This window comes from Phlebotomus argentipes, unplaced genomic scaffold (genome assembly GCF_947086385.1).
Source record: "Phlebotomus argentipes unplaced genomic scaffold, Phlebotomus argentipes genome assembly scaffold_18, whole genome shotgun sequence".
NCBI lineage: Eukaryota > Metazoa > Arthropoda > Insecta > Diptera > Psychodidae > Phlebotomus > Phlebotomus argentipes.
The window spans coordinates 15,132,280-15,150,893 of record NW_026776177.1 but is presented as its reverse complement, the minus strand read 5'-3'; the positions used below and the strand labels follow the sequence as shown (position 1 = coordinate 15,150,893).

General features: G+C 44.2%; 5 protein-coding genes across 5 annotated transcripts; 2 read left to right on the top strand and 3 right to left on the bottom strand.

The window, feature by feature from the left end:
- Positions 1–9: 9 nt before the first annotated feature.
- Positions 10–2,013, top strand: LOC132260916 (uncharacterized). Its single transcript, XM_059759310.1, has 3 exons — positions 10–252; positions 336–453; positions 514–2,013. Exons 1-3 carry the CDS (start codon positions 112–114, stop codon positions 1,167–1,169), a joined length of 915 nt encoding a protein of 304 aa, XP_059615293.1. The 5' UTR covers positions 10–111; the 3' UTR covers positions 1,170–2,013.
- On the bottom strand, positions 2,008–4,541 carry LOC132259228 (uncharacterized). Its single transcript, XM_059756784.1, has 3 exons — positions 4,427–4,541; positions 3,056–4,156; positions 2,008–2,647 (listed from the first exon to the last, which is right to left on the bottom strand). Exons 2-3 carry the CDS (start codon positions 4,139–4,141, stop codon positions 2,060–2,062), a joined length of 1,674 nt encoding a protein of 557 aa, XP_059612767.1. The 5' UTR covers positions 4,142–4,156; positions 4,427–4,541; the 3' UTR covers positions 2,008–2,059.
- A 165-nt stretch (positions 4,542–4,706) lies between these two features.
- LOC132260912 (uncharacterized) lies at positions 4,707–10,069 on the bottom strand. Its single transcript, XM_059759307.1, has 6 exons — positions 9,867–10,069; positions 9,417–9,734; positions 7,356–7,947; positions 7,134–7,296; positions 6,777–7,058; positions 4,707–6,712 (listed from the first exon to the last, which is right to left on the bottom strand). Exons 1-6 carry the CDS (start codon positions 9,891–9,893, stop codon positions 6,685–6,687), a joined length of 1,410 nt encoding a protein of 469 aa, XP_059615290.1. The 5' UTR covers positions 9,894–10,069; the 3' UTR covers positions 4,707–6,684.
- A 272-nt stretch (positions 10,070–10,341) lies between these two features.
- LOC132259472 (cyclin-K) lies at positions 10,342–11,723 on the top strand. Its single transcript, XM_059757116.1, has one exon. The coding sequence runs from the start codon at positions 10,533–10,535 to the stop codon at positions 11,691–11,693; it is 1,161 nt and encodes a 386-aa protein (XP_059613099.1). The 5' UTR covers positions 10,342–10,532; the 3' UTR covers positions 11,694–11,723.
- A 36-nt stretch (positions 11,724–11,759) lies between these two features.
- LOC132259470 (tyrosine-protein phosphatase non-receptor type 14) lies at positions 11,760–18,548 on the bottom strand. The gene is made up of 8 exons (XM_059757114.1): positions 17,804–18,548; positions 14,589–15,928; positions 13,211–14,527; positions 12,921–13,139; positions 12,664–12,840; positions 12,434–12,593; positions 12,062–12,225; positions 11,760–12,005 (listed from the first exon to the last, which is right to left on the bottom strand). Exons 1-8 carry the CDS (start codon positions 17,892–17,894, stop codon positions 11,877–11,879), a joined length of 3,597 nt encoding a protein of 1,198 aa, XP_059613097.1. The 5' UTR covers positions 17,895–18,548; the 3' UTR covers positions 11,760–11,876.
- Positions 18,549–18,614: the final 66 nt, after the last annotated feature.

The following is an 18,614-nucleotide window of genomic DNA, read 5'->3' as shown; positions in this document are numbered from 1 at the left end:
TCAGGATGAAAAAGCATAACGAATAAAAATTCTAAACACCGCGCGTCCAGAAATATCATCATAGCGTGGGCAGCGCCTCTAGTGTGAGAAGTGGAATCTGTCAGTGGCAAAATGGTGTCCTTGTTGTTTTATCTGGAATTCTGGCTTTTCTTTCAAATTTCTCATGTGTTCTCGGCAAAAAGTGATGCTAATCAGCACACAAACATTCGCTGTGAGGAACTGTGCGGTGAGGCGACACTGAAACTGTCCACGGTAATTGGGGGAAAAATCGATATCTCAGGGACACTTTGGGTTCCACGGCAACAACTCTATCAATTTCACCTGTTTTCCTGCAGAATCTCAAGCTGGATTGCCAGCGGGGATGTCGCTACTTCAACATTGAGTTTCTATCCAGCGCCGGGAATCTCAATAAAGTCACTGATCTGAACACCACGCAGGATCTCTGCAAGTCATGTGAGTGATCAATGAAGGGATTCTGATTGGAGGTCTGACGACATCACTTGCCTCTTTCAGCTTGCACGGAGGCCTACTATGAGAAGACGAAGAAGGAGGCGTGCCAAATGGGTTGCGCCAAAATGTTCGAACTGCAATCCCGCTCGCCGTACATCCACGGATGGCTGGTGTACATGGGCGCTCCGTCGGAGCGGGATCACAGCGGCGGCCTGATGTTCCTGCAGCCAGACCTCGACATTCCTCCGTCTGACGACGACTGGCTGGTGTTCGACTCCGCCCTCCGTCCCCATGACTACGATGGCATCCACCCGTACAAGCTTACCGAGACTCGCATCCAGACAATGCCGATTTACCCAGTGCGGAAGCACATCTCCACACAATTCTGCATCCCTACGTGGCTATGGATGATCCCTATCATGCTGGTATTCGCCATTGTGTGGATCCAGTACGGCAACACCATCCGCAACGTATTCATCTACGAGGATGTCGAGGAGGAGGACGACGACACGGAGGAAGACACTCCGGGAGTGACGAAGAAGCTGGAGGAGGACTTCATCGTGGCGCTGGACTCCTACTTCTATCCCAGTCCGGCCATCCCGCCGCCACCAAAGTACTCGGCCAAGGAGGAGTCCATCCTCATGAGCAGCGATGATGAGGAGAATCTCCTGCGCGAGAATGCAGACAACTCGAATCGACAGAGTAACACTAAAGCCTAATCTCGAATGCGATATCATTGCCACGCGCTACTCTTAAGTTTCTATGACGCATAGGAAATCTCCACCACGAATTTCGTTTGTGATAATTTATCAGAAAATGCATTTTCTTTCGTTTTTTTTTGTTGTTAAGGACACACTTCATAACATTCTCCTAATTGCAGTACAAAAACCACCGGCGAAATTTTATGATTTCTCTCTTACATCTAGTATTATTTATATGTATTTGTTGCAAGTATTAGGAAAGTTAGATATTCCGTTGGCGTGTACATCATTTGATAAAACACCGAAAGACGCTAGCGATAGAACACAAAGAGAATTGACGTAGGATTTTTAAGGATCAGAATAACCCTTGAAAGGTATTTAATCACATTTTAATCCTTAAATAGCATATAAAATAGGTATATGATATATATTTGGGTAAAATTAATAGTCGATGTGAATAGTTTGTGAATTCAAATGTAAAATTCGATCCCAAGAAGCGATGAAATTGTGCTTTTCAACCAAAGACATGTCATCTAGTTAAGTCCCAATCAAATGCTATTCATAATTTCCCCCTCACAAATACTCTACACGTCGTATAGGATATAATGATAAGGTTGAAGATTATTGATTTAGTTCTCCCTTTGTTATTTTTCTCTAGAGTTTATTGGAGGTACTTGAAAATGGCAGATTTCTTATTAGAATATCCATTTATTTCAACGTTTAATTTCAGAATAATCCAAATTCCAAATGATGGGAAATATATGAAAATTCCATTCAACGTCTAAGTAGCGCTGAAATTTTTGTGAAAAAGTGATTTCCGGAATTACACAATAATGTGAGAATAAAAGCGATTTGGAGCAATGATGTGTATAGAAATGGTTTCTGCAAATCTCTGGCTCCATTGTTGGCTAGGATTTGAAGAGGTATGAATCCTTGTACGGCTTCGAACTTGTCTTCTGTAGTATTATCACGTGTTCCCAGATCTTGACGGCCGGACCGAACTTCAATTGCATTTTGGTCAACACATCGCTGCGCTCCAAGAACATCAGAGAAGCGCCATCGATCTCTTGCTCATAGAACACCGCTGCTTGGTTGGGAAAGTAATTCAAGAAGTAGTTGTACACTTCAAAAATTGACCACGTTGACACATCAGGAGCAGGTTTATCGGCAAATGGCGTAACAATGCACGAGACATCCGGTTTCTCGTCTTCTTCATTCATCTCAGAATGATCCTCGTCGATCGACGTGTCCGTTGCGTTCTGCTGCGCTTCCAAGGTCTTGCTTGCTTCCTCGTCGTCTGGTGACGCCTCCTTATCTTCTTCCTGCGCTGAACAAGAATTCTTAGTTTCCTCACACGTGAAATACTCGTTCAAACTTTCGTCCGCACTGCTGTTGGAGGATTCTGAAAGTTCCTCTTCAAGCATGATTTTCTTCAGCTGCTGGCAGGTCCTAAAATAGCTCATACGACGCTTTCGCGAATACATTTTGTAACAAGACTAGAAATCAAGAATAGACTTGCGGATTCCGACACGGAGCTGGGATATTTTGTAGAGGGCGCAGGTATCACCAAGATCATCATGGCCGATCGTTCATGACGCGGGCGAAATTATTAAATCCTAAATCTAAGAGCATCAAAAGAGAGTGTTAAATTTTTAGGGTAGATTGGACAGATGAAAATAGAAAGATATTTTATTTTGCATATAATTTCAGAATAAATCAATTGCCGAGAAATATAAAGTCTATATTCAGCAGACTTGAAATTCTGTAGAAAAAACATGTCTGATTTTCCAACATACACAATAATAGAGTACGAAAAAATACAATTATTTTTGAAATAAAAGCGACGAAAAGCGGTGGTTTCTGCAAGGCAGCTGACCTCCTTCACACACCACTATCAGTTAAAACCAGGAGAGTCGCGGATCTGAGCTTCGCTTCTGTAGCATCAGCACGTGCCGGTAGATGCGGATGGCTGGGCCGAGCTTCAGTTTTAGGCCAGACACCACGTCGTCTCGCTTCATGAGCACCAGGGAAGCGCCATCGATCTCCTGCTCACGGAACACTTCAGCCTCGTTGGGAAAGTGGTGCGAGAAGTAGCCGTACACCTCAGAGGCGCTCCAAGTGGCCGCGTCAGGTACAGGCTCGCCAGCAAATGGTATGACAATGTTTGGAACGTTCTCCAGGTTCTCACTTTTAGCCTTCGTTTCGGGTTTCTCCTCGTCAATCGATGTGCTCGATGTGTTCTCTTGCCCATCCGATATATTGGCTGTTTTCGCATCTTCTGGCGTGTACTTTGCCTCTTCCTGCGTCGGGGAGTTACTTTGGGCGGGAGACGCCTCGCCAGATGACACGGACTCCTCCACACCACTCTCGGAAGACTCAGAAAGTGCTTCTCCACCGCAATTGCGGCAGTTCCACTTCCTCCGCTGGTTGCCCTTTGTAATTATCCTGGGACGATGGCATGTATTGTGGTAGAAGTCAAAGCACAGCATGCACTGTGTCAGCACCCCGAAATCCGCGGTCTTTTGGCAAACAACGCACATCTTGCATTGTGGACAGTGCCAATTGTGCTCGAGGTCCTCAAATGTCATTCCCGGACGCTTGTCCAGGCACTCAAAGTGCGCTTTGTAGGAACAGGTCTTGCACGTGATGAGCTTCGGGTGATTCTTCAGGCAAATCAGACACCATCCTTGATAGAAGGAGAGCGGCTTTCGTTCAGGCAGCGTGCCAGAGTCATCGCCATTACTTATCAGCATCTTGCTGCTATTGTGTGAGTCCTTCCTCTTCCTTCCCGGCGTCAATCCAGGCTTTTTCGACTGCCCGGCAGCCTGGAGAATATTCATGCGACGCTTCCTCGGGTATAGACTGTCTGAAGGGTCAAAGATTGTCTTGGCCTTCTTAATCCTTCCACCAATGCGTACAGGCTGCTGGCTGCCATCCTTGTCTCCTCGGCTGGGATTTCTGCCGTGAATCTGCTTCCTCTTAGATGACATTACTATTAGATGTAGCTGGAAACATTTATTCAATATGAGTTATCTGGACATGACCTCCTGTCCGGAAATACATCACTACATCTCTCCCATATTAGTAACACCCTGCACCAGCCCAGAAAAGCCGAAATCAACAAAAATCTGATAAATTCTGTATCAAAACAAAACACTCTTGAAGCCAAGATTGAATCATGACATGTGTTTGAGAAACCAAATTTTCTCTATAAATTCGAAGAAGCCATCGCTCCCAACAACACCAATCTACGAATTACTTCATCATCTGCTTACCTAAAGTAGAACAGAACGTAAAAATACGTCCAATCGTAGGATTTCACAGAGAATGTAAGTCTAAACAAATTTGCCGTACACTTTCCAAATATTGAAAAATGTCATGCAACCGCCAAGAGCGCCTCTGGTGATTGGGCCGTGAATTGTAGCGTCGTGAAAGTTCGCAAACGATTTCGGAATTTTCATAATGCTAACGACTTGGCTCCTCACAAGGGGTAAATATATTTTTTAATAAGGACAAAATGTAATGAAACGCAATTTTTTGTGGATTTCTTCTAGGGTTTTTATTTTCATGTGTATTCCCTATGGATTCCAAGCCTCTTTGATTCAATTGATTTCTTAGTAGAATATAGTAGTTTTTATCATTATTACATAGGTATGAACAAGTGTGTCTCTTCACAATTCCTTAAGTGTCAACTAATCAACCGGCCTAAAAATTGATTCTTTGACAATCTCTTGGTTTTGTAAAAAACCAAACGTGTTCACTCCCTGCAATTGTCACGTCCAGGAGAAAAGAACATATTCTAATATTAAAATAGTTCGTGAAAACAGTTTCTAAATCATCTTATTATTCTAATGCAAAATTGTCAACAATATTCACCTAAGAAATAAACGCTAAATAACATATTTTCAACGGCAAAATACTAATAAGAAATTATAAAAAAGAGGCAAAATTTGCATACACAGGCTATTCGAAAAACTTAGAATAGAATTAATGAAGAAAATAGACGAAAAAATGTAATGAACCAATGTAATCTTGAATGTAATTGTCACAATTCGGGCTATAATTTCAACCGCCACAACAATAGTGCTGTGGAGGTTTTTTGTGTCTCCGTGAATGTCAATCTTTTGCCGATTACATGAGATTAGTATGGTAATGTGTTAATCAAACAATGTTTTGCTGTTGTACTGCTTTAAATAGTTTAGAAAAGGTAATACATCAACAACGCAAAGATTAATTAACGCAGTGACTCAGAACCAATACTAACTCTTAATATTTTCGCATGGTCAAGTGTTTTGATCTTTAGGCACTCTAAAATCTTTTTGAAAACCATTTTAAGGTTCTTATGTCATTTCAAAACTGAGATTTTAAGAAAGTGCTTTTGTAGTTTCTGAAACTGTCTATTGATGTACAAATCAATGGTTGAGAAGTTTTTTGGAGTACACCATAATTGTTGATTATTTTTGAATAATACGAAATGTACACAGAGCAAATTTGATAGAGAACTTGCGCCTGTTCCTTTTATATACAATATGTACATTAAAAAGCGCAAGTTCTTTTTCCTAGTCTCGCTTTGTATACATTATTTCTCTGATAAAGTATCGGAAAGTACTTTTGATACAAAAATACACGTTGATCTCATTATCAGATGGTATTAATCAACGCCTGTAATTCTCTAAATTTCACAACACTGATACGAACGAGACGAACGAGACGCACGAGACGAACGAGACGAACAACAGCTGTACCTTTTGTATTATTTAATAGTCCTTACTCATGTTAATTATATACAGATAATTACACTAGAAGAATCTGAGGACTTCAAGATGTACCGCTTGCCATAAGTACATATCGAAATTCCCAGATCCTCCCAAGGAGCCCTCTTAGCAAAAAAAAAAAGAATTCAATTTATAAACTGGAATTCAGTTACATTGGTTCTTTCACGAGGTGAGTGGCAACTTGACCTCAGATGATTTTTACCAAAAACAAAAAATATGTTTGGCAAAAATCACCAGAATTCTAGGCCATGTCTGCACTCTGTAACCCAAGTATCTCATATAAAATGTTTCAAAATTACCTTTTCAGAGCATAGTTAAAGTCGAAATACTTCATGTAAAATAACTGGGTAAGTCTGATGGTATTTCTAGGTCAGAACCAAGGTCTTAAGTTCGAGCCATAGATAAAAAAAAAAGATTTGAGTTTTTGCCCATAATGAAAAGTATGAGTTTAAAAAAATGCAAGAAATCAAAATTTACAATTTACTAAAATTGCACTTTTTGTCTAATTGCTTAAATTTTTGTTGGTTTCCTATAAAAGAGATTTTTTTTTAATAACTATATCAGGATTTCAAAACTAATGCCAACTACAATTTTGGAATATACTAACTGTTTGTAAGAAACGTTTTAGGTAAAATGGTTATGAATACTTTGGCTATATCATTGACTACATAATTTGTTGTTATCAAAGTTAATAAGAAAGTGTTGACTGTTATCCTAGGCGCCCTACAAACAAACCTACTCCCACCACTTATCGACTCTCACAAGCGTGTTGTTCGATTGTAGCAGCTAGAATGGTTCAAGTCTATTAGCTATATGAGAGATCATGCAGAGAGCTACACATCAGTTGTACCTTTCGAGCAGTCGACGCTTCAACTCTGGCGGATACGTCACGTAGATGTAGTGCTCATTCTGTCCCAGATCGCCTATCTCCGTTGCAGCGGAATAGATCTCTTCTGAGAAGCCACCACTGTTTGTGCCAACCGCCAAGCTCGCATCTGCCATGTTGCCAACAAGCCCGCCCGCATGAGAATACAGGATTTGCTGTGAAGGCTGAGACGCCAGATGGTGTCGCGCATGCAGGGGACTGGATCGCGCTGTCGCCTGGGCACTTGCCATGGTCAGGTCATCGGAGCTGTTAAGGTCAAAAAAATTAATGAATAAACATATGAATATGGAAACACTGTGCTAGGCGTCCAGCTAGACTAACTCAAAAAGAACCCAAATGATGTAGTAGCAGAAGCACACTCCCAACGAGAGCACCATCACGAGGACAAACACCAAACCCCAAGGGAAGGGCTTAGGTTCTGTCGGACTGTCCTCCCAGTATCTCTCACACGTTAGGTACCAGCAAACTGCGCGGTTGAGTTCCTCTGCAATGAAAAGACATCCTTAAATTCGCATACATTGGATTTTCCTTTAATCAACTCACCTTCCATCTCCTTAAAGTCCTGCTGCGACAAGTTCACCAGGAGACCAGCGATACAATCGCGAATCAGCACCTCGCACTTTTTCTTCAGCAGATCCAGATCCTCAGACTTGCAATTGGCTTTCAGCCGTTGCAACTCGGACAACTTTTGCTGCTTCTTATCTATCGCCGGGAGAGCAGAATCCACGAGATTCTTATCACAAGCTGAAGTGTTGTTCCCATCGTCCGACTCATCATCCTCATCAGCTGCACCGAGAGTCTCGCTGGATTCACCATCGTCTTCGCTCCTGTCCTGCGGCTCTCTGCAAGTTCTCTTCCGTCTAACCACCCTTCCTGCTCCACTGCCGCTGGACTCCTTCACTCCCGGGATGAACACTGACAGGGGTGGGAAAAATTTGGATCTCTGAGGCACCCTGGCCAGATCTCTCGGTCCGGACGGTGTGATGGCAGTCCTGTAGGCTGTCGCTTCGTTCCACACTTCAATGTCCGTGGATACGGTGCCGGCGTCCCCGAACGACAGCGTTGAATCGTGACTGAGGAGCACCTCACAACGCATAATGTCGCAATAGTCCGCCAAGCAGACAGCGTCTTCCGCCTGGAGGTTCAAGATTAATGTTCAAATTAAATTTTCATATGCTATGTAGACAGCTAAGGGGATTAATCTTGAACTTCACCTTTGTCCCACACCAAGAGACCTTAGAAACAACTTATCACTTCGTGTAAAAATTGAGGTAGAAAATCTGGGCAACTCTATCACAGCACTGATGGTTTTTTAATTGATAATAAAGAATATACTGGAAGCTAAGAAATTACAGTAAATAAAGATTCGCAGTTTTAAAATTATTAGGGAAATTTTGCACAATAGCTTGAAAACTCTGCCAATTATCCTGCTAATGTGCAATGGCAATGATGAAAAAATTATGATACAGTAGAAGCTTCAGAATATCACGTCCACTCCTTGCAACGAAAGGACTGCGAATGACGAAATGCAAGTCATAAATTGCGCACCAATGCTTCGAGCTCCTGGCTTTCCCGGAATTCCCAGGTAAGTTGTGAAATTTGTTGCGTAGGATCACAAGGACTCTATCAACTTTAAATTAAAAATAGAATTCCTGCATGAATGAATAATTACACCGGTATTTATTACACAAGGGATTTCAGGAACAATTGGTTATGGAATATGAGTTTGCGCTTTTTTGGTTGAGCATGGCTGCATTGGTTAATAACAAGAGGATTGTAAGAGATTTCCCCGAGGATTTTCTCGTAGGAATGTTTTTGCTGAGGGCCTAATTATATTGATCTTCAGATTGTTCAATAATAAGGTTTCAATAATATCGGGTTCTTGGAAATTGCAATAAAATACTACAACTCTTCCAAAGTTACGTGATTTCTCGGCGCTAATGGTGTTCGTCAAAATAATATATTCAAGTATTTAACTTTGTGCTCTCAATCATCACAAATTGTCTCACATGTACTCATGGCCATATGGTTGAATTTTGTGATGTGTTCAAGCCGTACAAGCTAAAACATTGATAAGATCGATGAGAGTTTTGTAACTATTTACATAGGACAGCAATTAACATCTAACGATGTATCTATGGCGAAGCTGTGAAGGAATGTCCAAACAAAACTATTGAGTGCTATCGATCTCGTGTCGTCACTGATTGAACATGATTGAGTCTTGAAGTCCTGAATCAATATGTAGATTGCCGTTGTAAAGGCTCAAGTTAAAATTAGCACCCGAAATTTCACAGTTCACGAGTTCAATGAAACAAATACCAAAGTGTACTGATTGAACACATATATCCTCAAACACTGCATATATATTTCTACTTCCCAGCCGCCAATCATTGTGCCGTGTAATTTAATATCAACGCATCCCTGGCATCCTCTAACTCTTACTGCACAAATTTCCGGTGCTGTAAATTGAATTGGTTCACATCACTTGCGTCGTCAAGGAAATCACCCGGGACAAAGGGCCTGAGGGATGAGTAGTCACGTCCCGGGAATCAGCTCGCCACTCCCCTCCCCCACTATACAATGCGTAATGCAATAACTGCTCACCATATTTATGTTGCTCTTGTGGCGATTGTCGAAGTGCAGATCCAAGAATTTCTCCTCGTAAAAGCTCTTACCGCAGAAGCCGCAAGTCCACTGGCTCGGTCGGTTCTGCTTCTTGACGGCATTCTGGGGCCCGAAGATGTCTCGTAGTGGATGAAATGGACACTCCAGAGGCATCTTCACCTGGTACTTGTCCAGGATCGGCAGCCACTTGGACTGCACGATCTTCCGGACGACACGGGCGCTCTCGCGGGAACATTGAATCTTGAAGACACTGGGCCCTGGCCAGGGGATGAGCGACAGGAAGCATATCACTATCACCTGCGGAGAGCGGAAAATTTTCTCACACCAGCCGAGTGATTTGGCCTCATCCATAAATAATCCCTGTGAGGCCGCTTCACCCATTTTTGTTCCCCCATTTATTGATTTTTGTGCGCAATTCTTGCACCTTACCTCGAAATTAAACGATTTGGTCCACATTCATTCACCATAAATGACGATTTTGTTCTTGGTTTTTCGAGGGCTCAATGTGTTGTCTTGATGCCCCCTAAATCTTATATTCAAACTTCCGGTACAAAAAGCTGAGCTTCGTAGGAAAAAAAACCTTAGAAAAAATCCCCTGATTTTAGGCAAACTACCACACAACAATCTTATCCTGACATGTATCCTGACAGAGAGGGGGAATTATCTTGATGAGGATAATGATTTCCCCTCTCTGAGATTTGTTTCATGTTTCATGTTTCATGTTTCATTGATGTTTAGTTGAAATATATTGCTAGGAAATTACGGAGAATTAATCTTACTTATTGTACTGATTCTCAGAATTATTGAGATAAATTACAATTTCAATTATTTAATGTTTCCTTCAATAAATCTCATAATCTTGAATTTCATAAAAATGCTTTGGCCACAAGCACATTGAACTCCTGAAACACAGCTTAGCGATTGCAGCGCCACAGAAAACACTGTGAATGACAATGGAAATGATGCATGTTTTTTGACTGCTCTGGAAAAGGAAAACATTGTGAGCAATGCGTGAAAAACATTCAAAATTGTAGATATATTGTGTTGAGAGACAGTGTTTTGTAGTGATAAAGTGGGCACAGTTGCGCGAAAGCCATGAAAATGCCGTGCTGGTACTACGAGAAGAAGGACTTGAAGAGCACGCCTTCAGTGAAGGATGGGATCGACTTCGAAACGGAGCGACGGTACCGGAAGGAGGGGGCGCGTTTTATCATGGAGTGTGGCACAGCTATGGGACTGGGGCACAACACCATGGCCACAGGGATTGTATATTTCCACCGGTTCTACATGTTTCACTCCTTCCGGACATTTCCGCGCTACGTCACCGCGAGTTGCTGCTTGCTGCTTGCCGGGAAGGTGGAGGAGACGCCCAAGAAGTGTAAGGACATCATTAAGACAGCCAAGACGCTGCTGTCGGACCAGAAGTTCCTCTCCTTCGGTGACGATCCCAAGGAGGAGGTTATGACACTCGAGAGAATTCTGCTGCAGACCATCAAGTTCGACCTGCAAGTGGACCATCCGTACGGGTTTCTGGTGAAGTACGCCAAGTGCTTCAAGGGAGACAGTACGAAGCTGCAGAAGATGGTGCAGATGGCGTGGAACTTTGTCAATGACTCCCTCAGTACAACTGTGTGCCTCCAGTGGGAGCCCGAAATCATTGCCGTGGCTCTGATTCACCTGGCCAGCAAACTTAGCAAGTTCACCGTAACCGACTGGACGGGAAAGCAACCCAATCATCTGCGATGGTGGGACATGTTCGTGGCGGACGTCACAATGGAGATCCTAGAGGATATATGCCATCAAGTGTTGGATCTCTATCAGCAGGCCAACAGCGCCTCCACACCTGACAGTCCACCCCAATTGCCACCCAGCAAAGCCAGTCCACCTATGAAGCGAGCTCACATCGCATCGCCGGCCACTAAGGCAGACTCCAGCCTGGGAAAGACTGGTGATGACAAACTGGACGCCGGGGCACCGATTCCCAAGATAATCTCTACGGACAATGTGCACTACAACTACCCGACCGGTTACTCCTCCATGTACTCCCATCCGCCGCCCTACGGCACAGCAGCACCCGCGCTGCCCGGGGCTCTGCCCCCGGCCGCGTCCACTTACCCGCCTTCGCTGTATCCGCAGTCGTCAACGGCGCCTCAGCACTACTCCTCAATCCCGCCACTGGTGCATCCCTCGGCGCACGCCTCCAATTACTACCAGGGAGCGCACGGCCGGCAGTCCTACTACCCGCCACCCACGTAGCACATCAATAAAGGGCCTTCTGGAAAAGCACTTTCGCTTATTTCATTTTATCGCTCGCTCTGTATATTTTTAAGGCACACGGAAAACAGCTGCCCGGAGTCTATCCACGGATATCACAAATACCAATAAATCTCCAAGCCACGTGCTAAATTCGGTAGATGCCACGGAGGCTCCTTTGGAAGATCATATGAGTCGTGTCCGCTTCAGGTAGTGAATGAGGACGGCGTAGATGAATTTATATTGTGTGAGTGAAGGCACAATGTTGTCCCTCTGATGTCGCATCTGTCCAACAACGCGAGGAATATCGAGGTCCTGCAGAGGCAAACAGTTAATGATATTGCATCTCTCGAGGAAGCTTAAACGCTTACTTGATTGTGATCAAGAGTGAAGAGGAGCAAATCTGCGGCTAAAGTCACACCTGAACGTCCTCCGCCTTCTGAACAGTGAATCAGCACTGGTGGATTTGTATTGTGACCAGGAGGAATCTCATTTACGGATGCCATCCGAACTGAGTTCAGTTCTTCCAGGAAATCTGTAAAACATCCCAAAAATTTGTAAGTAAGAGTTTTCTTGACCTCTCACTTAATTTGTTAGTTTATTGTCAAGAAAAATGCCAGACAGACGATCATAAAGATAAGCGAGACGGTTTATGAACTCCAATATCTCTTGAAATAACAATAATTGGCCTGTTATTGACTCAATGGCCAACAAATTTGCAATGTAAATAACTCCGGTCTTACCTAAAAAGTGTCCCACCGACTTGGGCGTATTGAGTTCATTCCAATCTGAGTAGTAAATGTGCCACACGGAGCGATATCTCTTGTTCTGCGTGTGATATATTCTCAATTTGCTGGTGATACACCGATCAGTCTCTTGTGAGAATTCTCGCCACACTTGGTACTGCAAAACAACAAGACTCTCTCTCTCATCAACTCTGATCACCCACAAATGGCAATAACGCGACTCTCACCTGTCCATATTCGAGGCATTTTTCCGAACACGACGGCACGTATTGAATTTCTGCTGAAAGCTGAACCAGCAGATAGACATCGGCCTCCCACACGCACTTCCAAAAGATGTTCGCCGTGGTGTTGTCGAAGGGGCTCTGCGCCACAATGTAGAAGCGCTGTTTCGAGCCCACGGTGGCCTTGAAAGAGATCGTCATACAATTATTATATTTGTGAAATTCACACGCTTCGGATGCTTCAATCTCCCTTTCCAACTCACCGTAACGTGAGACGCGTTCACGTAACCCATTCGATTGTTCATTGATGGCACCAGACGAACCCTATTGTCGTCATGAGGCAAAAAATTGGGATCCAAATTCTTCATCTTGTTCTCATCATGCAGCGCACAATCATACTTGGCATTGTCCTTCCGCTTTGGGATACGCTCAAACTCAATGAACAACTCCTCGTCATTCAGTTTATCCTCAAGAATTTGGCACTATAACAGCAAAAAGACGTTAAACAATGATGAGAAAATGAAGATCGAGCCAATCCCGTCTTCCCACTCACCAACTTCTCTTTGCTGATGTTCGCCGACAGCGGCTGAAGACGTGGCAATCCCGTAGACCAACGATGCTTTATGTTGTCCTCCTCATCTTTCGACAGAGTGTTCTTGCTCTTGCTCTTCTCTCTGCCCAGTGTGGCGCTCTTCTGTTTGTCCAGGGAGTTCTTGCTGCGACTGAGAATGCCCCATCGCTTCTTGCGCTTCTCCTTACTCCCAGCACTGATGCCCGAATCCGTCGTGGCCACCGTGTAGTTTGAACTTTGTGACGAATCCAGAAGATTTGTAGAGTGTGATCGATTGAGTGACGCCTTGGGAGATGATTCAACACTCTCCCTCTTGTTGCTCTCCTGCACGTGATCCTGATGAGGATTGCTGGTGTAAACCGAGGCACTCGAGATGGGGTTTGACGTTGTTTTGCTGAGCATCTTGTGAGATTCAACCACATTATTGAGTATTGCGTCAATTGGGGGCGGATTGTCCACTGGCTTCACACCAGATGTCACACTGGACGCTCTCTCGCGCTGTGGAGTCACTTCTTTGTGCCACGGCAGCGGCACATTCTCATAGATTGGCTCCACGGATCCACCGCCGTTCATCTGATGCGCCAGTGTCGGTGGATTGTGCAGGATCTGCTTCGTGCCGTTCTGCTGCTTCAGCAACTGCTCCATTTCGTGTTGCTGCAGACAGTAGAAGATATTGTTGGACTGAATTGTAGGCGGAGGCGGAGGTTTGGCCGCCCCATTGGCCTCCAGATAATTCAGATTCTCATAAGTGCCGTGTGGTAAGTAACTTTGTGAGTGTCTCAATCGAACTGTTCCCCCACCAGTCATGTGATAGTATCCAGGATTGATTACAGCCGCATTGGACTTTAGGTACGTGGCCTGGTTATAAGGATTGCTTAGGAATGTCCTCGATGACACAAGATCAGGACTTGATCCTGATACATAAGCCCCTCGATAGCCCATTAGGGCGCGATGCGATGCCACAGCGAGATCGGGTGTGGAGGTGGAGCTCAGTCTATTGGCCGGATATGGCGGTGGTGGCTTGTTCAACTTCATCATGCGGAATCGCTGAGTCATGCTGTCCATCCCATAGACGCCACTCGAGTCCACCATGTGTGCTCCTCCGCCATACATCGGATTTGTGGTTTGTGTTACATCAGGATAGTGTTGCTGCAGTTGAGCACCAAAGATCATGTCCGCTGTAAGGGCGGCTCGATGAACATCAGGCTGACTGCCACTGTACAGTGGTCCAGCACCACTCACATGCCCGTCAGCTAGAAGTCCCGAAGGCACTTGAATAACACTGCTGTTGAGACGCACCTGGAAGGGAAATGAGCACTGCTTTACAAGTTCTTGTGAATTTATCAGGCTGACATCTTACCTCACTGGAACTGGGACGATACTTCTGTTGAATAGCTGTCTCGTAGTCCGGCGCTTGGCGATATGTGGGCAGGAGTTGCCTATAGGCCGCCAGTTTGTCATCCTGCCGCTCCGGCGGAGCCCCGCTGAGTCCGTTGGTGTTGTTGTTAGTGAGATCGAGGCACGATGAGCTGTGCGCGCGATTGCTGAGTGAGGCATTAGAGCCGGCGAATGGTGCCAAGCCCCAGTTGCTGTTCTGTGTCGATGGCATCTGCGTGGATGTGGCCCAGCTGGAGTCAATTGTCTGCTGAGACGTTGTCAGTGGCACATTGTTCACAACAAAATCCGACGACTGCCACTTGCTGCCGCCACTCAGTTGCTGATCCGAGGCACGCCAGTTATTGGTCGCCTGCTCAATTAGCAAATTCTCCCTACTGTCCATCACACTCTCCGCCCTGGACGACTGAAAGAGACTCACACTGCTCGCGGTTGGGACACTTTGCCCACTCGACACCATATTCTTCTCATTAGACGCATAGAAGAGATGCTGAAGGACGCAAAGGCGCCAAAAATATCGTCCCATTTCACCGTCTGGCATCGTGAAGCCTACACTGTTCTCCGGCACTGTGCACTCAATGTTGAAATTTCTCTTGAGATTCACCACATTCGTGATGTCTCGCCACCGATAAACCTTTGTTTGATTGGCAGCACACACCGTTATTCCCCAGACAGATAACACGAGGAACACCTCACTCCCGGCATCGTCCTTGGCGGGAAACCTCTCCTGTCCATATCCCTCCAGCTGCTGGCACGTGAGGATGTAGAGCTCCTCAGCGCCCGACTGTGTGAGATTGTTGAGTTCTGAGTTCTGCTGCAGCACCTCTTCGGTGAGCTTCTCAGATAATCCCTCCTCAATCAGGCGCTTCGGGAATGGCAACATGGTCTTCAGATAGTCAATGGTGTGCTTATCCTTCTGGTGGATGTCCGATTCAGCCTGACGCGCGTAGATGGCCAGAATAACCGCTTGTTGAGGATCACACAGGATCCGTCCCTCCACCACGTCACTCTTCACTTGCAGAAAGTAGTAGTATCGCGTCACCTCGTCCCGGATCATCGACACTCCGCACTCCACGTAGTACATGACTCGCAGAGAAAGTCTCTGTGACGCCGCATACTTCTCCAGTTGACGATTCAGCGGTCGCTCCATGTCTATCCACCGCGATTCCGTTGTATTTTCCTTCATGATGTACCTCAGCCCGAAGAATTCGGGCTGATTTATCGATAATCGTTGGCACACATTCGCCAAGCACTCCTTTCCCGTGCTCTCCGAGTCCAACGTGCAGTCCACCAAGCTCGAGGAGTCTGTAAAGGACAAGCAGCGTCAGCCGGTCATTCACACTCGAAATTCAATTCCACCGCATATAAATTTCTCTGATTCAACGCTTCGGGCATGGCATGAGGGCACATGAAAAGCCAAACGCTCTCTTGTCGCACGACCAGGGAATATTGATGGGAAGTTTTCTGAGACAATTCCCTCCGCAACTTATTACAAGTCTTTCAATCGTGAACTCAAATTCCATTTTCAACCATTTAGAAAAACAGTGAAACAATTGTATAGCAATTTTTAAGTTTGGGGGACAGAGAAAAGAAATAAAAGTGATGAAAAAAAGAGCGTGTGATGTGTGTCATCAATTTAATATTGTTTACAGAGAATAATTTGCACTTTATGACAAATGATATGGATTTAATGTCTTATCGAGTGCCTCTATTCTCTCCTCTGTTTATTGTTCGAACTAAGAATTTGCTCTGGATCTCAAATTTCGTATTGAACAGCAAGAAAACACTCACACATTCACCCTAATTTGCCAAAAGGCAAAAAGAAGTACACTTTTCCCACCTCCAGCGCCGTTCCTACGAATCACACAATTCTCAATGTGTGATAGCATTGATAAGATGATAAGACGAGAGGCAAAATATCTGGAATTCTTGAGCTATTGCACACACTTCGTGCTATTTATCTTCACCCACTGATAAACTCTCCTGCTCAAATTGTTCCGAGACCCAAATCACATTTCCACCGTTTCACATAGCGCTGTTGATAGAGTTGAAAGTGATTATGGAGATTTGATGTAAGATTAGATGGAAAAGGTTTCGTACGTGGAAGAATGTTGAGCAAAAATATTTATCTCTTTGCGAAAGTCAACTTGTATTATTGCACTGTATACTTTTGGATATTTTCTTGCTTGCAGAAATTCACCTTCTCACTCTCGTATTGTTGCCCAAAACATGAATTTTTTCGGCTGTGCTTTGAAACGAGGTCTTTATGGAAATAATGTGAAATTATGAGTTAAAATTTTTTGTGGATTCTAAAAGTGCATGAGGTACAAATATCCAATTAAAACTCCGCCCAGTTGAATGTCCCGCCCATTGGCAAATACGGCAGGAATAGTAGGAAATGTATTGTGACTATTCAGATCTGTCGCATTGCGAATCAACAACAGTGTGTAGAAATAATAATCGCTGATGCGATTGAGGTGAGTTGTGTAAATGGGGGAATTATGAATCGGCCGGAATGTCTCGAATTCCCATGTGTGCACCAAACTAAAGCCACTATAGTTGATGACGCAGCGGCGGAAAGAATTTTTCACTACGCTATTGCTTCAATACCTCAATAAATAAGCGATATTATTAAAAAGTGAAAAAATATTTGCAGCATGAAATCATTCATTGAGACACAGAGTCAAGCACGCAGAACGAAAAATGTGCAGGCCGCCGCTTTATTGCTCTTCTGGCTCTGATCCTCTGCGCCGTGATCACAGCTATTGTCTCTGCGACGAGTATTTCCCATAGATCAAGTTCTTGATGGACATAAGCTCTTCGGATTTCCATATAAATTGAGCATCAATTCAAAACACCTTTCCACGAAGATTTTAGCTGTCTCAGCTCTCAGAGGGCATCCACGAGCCACAGATTTTACAGTGGTTTCGTGAAGAATCACAGAAACTTAGCGACGATCGGCGTTTACAGTGGACTTTTTCTCTCAGTTGGCTATGACGTGAATACAAAGTCGCCTTCGCTTTTTATCTCACTCAACAAATTCATTGTGGAGTTTGTTTTTTCTGTTCGCGGGCCCCAATTTTGATTGGAAGCACCTCACAGTCCCCACTCCACTTCCCAGACGCCGAACTGTGTGTCCGGAAGTGGCGATATGCCCCATCCAAACACTCCGCAACTCACCTAACAAGTGTTCCACAGAAATAACAAATAGATTCTTTGATGTGACGTTGTACTGGCGAGAGCGCTTCTTCAGCTTCAGCTTGAATGGCATCTTTGGGCCTCCACGCACTTTCTCGCACACTGTATACCGCTCAGGTTTTTCCTTATGATTAGAGAGAGTGAATTTTATCACTCGAGTGGGCACTTTTTTCCGCGTCAAAGAAATTCCTCTGACAGAGAACACAAATATAAAACAACCACTTTTATGCACGCATCAAAAGACTAATATCCCGCGCATAGTCCAATGAACACAATCAAATTACGTTTGCATTTTCCCTAAACTACACTTTGTGCACTAATTTTGAACAATTTTCCGAGGATATTCTCGGGTTTGTGCAAATTTCTCGAATTACTCAGCTGCACTGCTGAAAGTTTTTCCTCGCACTGACATTGTGACAGCAGCGCCAGGAATTCCTCGCGTGGCAGAGATCATGACTATGGGATTTTCTATGAGTCATTTGAATAGTAACGATCGGTATGTTCTCTTATCATTTATTGTTATTTATTACGAAATTACACATAATCCACATTAACCACATAAAGGAGACAGCAAAGAGTGAGATTTCTGTGTGTGTGCAGAATGACAATCAAATAAAGATTGGAATTCAGTAGCGTAAACAAGAAAAGCAAACAAGAAGATTTATGAACTTTACCAAATCCGTAAGACTCTTGTGTGATCCCCAACAATTTCTTATCATTGTTTACACAGAAAACATGCAAATAGGGCAATATATTAGTGAATTTTTGAGCGATATCAGGGAGAGTAAAAGCA

Bases quoted from the DNA above. Each gene is read 5' to 3' on its own strand.
- LOC132260916 (XM_059759310.1), top strand. From the start codon at position 112: ATGGTGTCCTTGTTGTTTTATCTGGAATTCTGGCTTTTCTTTCAAATT. The intron at 253-335 runs GTAATTGGGGGA...GTTTTCCTGCAG, and splicing joins CGACACTGAAACTGTCCACG to AATCTCAAGCTGGATTGCCA. The intron at 454-513 runs GTGAGTGATCAA...TGCCTCTTTCAG, and splicing joins GCAGGATCTCTGCAAGTCAT to CTTGCACGGAGGCCTACTAT.
- LOC132259228 (XM_059756784.1), bottom strand. From the start codon at position 4,141: ATGTCATCTAAGAGGAAGCAGATTCACGGCAGAAATCCCAGCCGAGGA. The intron at 2,648-3,055 runs TTTTAACTGATA...CTTGATTTCTAG, and splicing joins CAGATCCGCGACTCTCCTGG to TCTTGTTACAAAATGTATTC.
- LOC132260912 (XM_059759307.1), bottom strand. From the start codon at position 9,893: ATGTGGACCAAATCGTTTAATTTCGAG. The intron at 9,735-9,866 runs GTAAGGTGCAAG...CGCTCTCCGCAG, and splicing joins CCAAATCGTTTAATTTCGAG to GTGATAGTGATATGCTTCCT. The intron at 7,297-7,355 runs GTGAGTTGATTA...TTTTCATTGCAG, and splicing joins GGACTTTAAGGAGATGGAAG to AGGAACTCAACCGCGCAGTT.
- LOC132259472 (XM_059757116.1), top strand. From the start codon at position 10,533: ATGAAAATGCCGTGCTGGTACTACGAGAAGAAGGACTTGAAGAGCACG.
- LOC132259470 (XM_059757114.1), bottom strand. From the start codon at position 17,894: ATGCCATTCAAGCTGAAGCTGAAGAAGCGCTCTCGCCAGTACAACGTC. The intron at 13,140-13,210 runs GTGAGTGGGAAG...TTGCTGTTATAG, and splicing joins ACATCAGCAAAGAGAAGTTG to TGCCAAATTCTTGAGGATAA. The intron at 12,006-12,061 runs GTAAGCGTTTAA...TTGCCTCTGCAG, and splicing joins TCACTCTTGATCACAATCAA to GACCTCGATATTCCTCGCGT.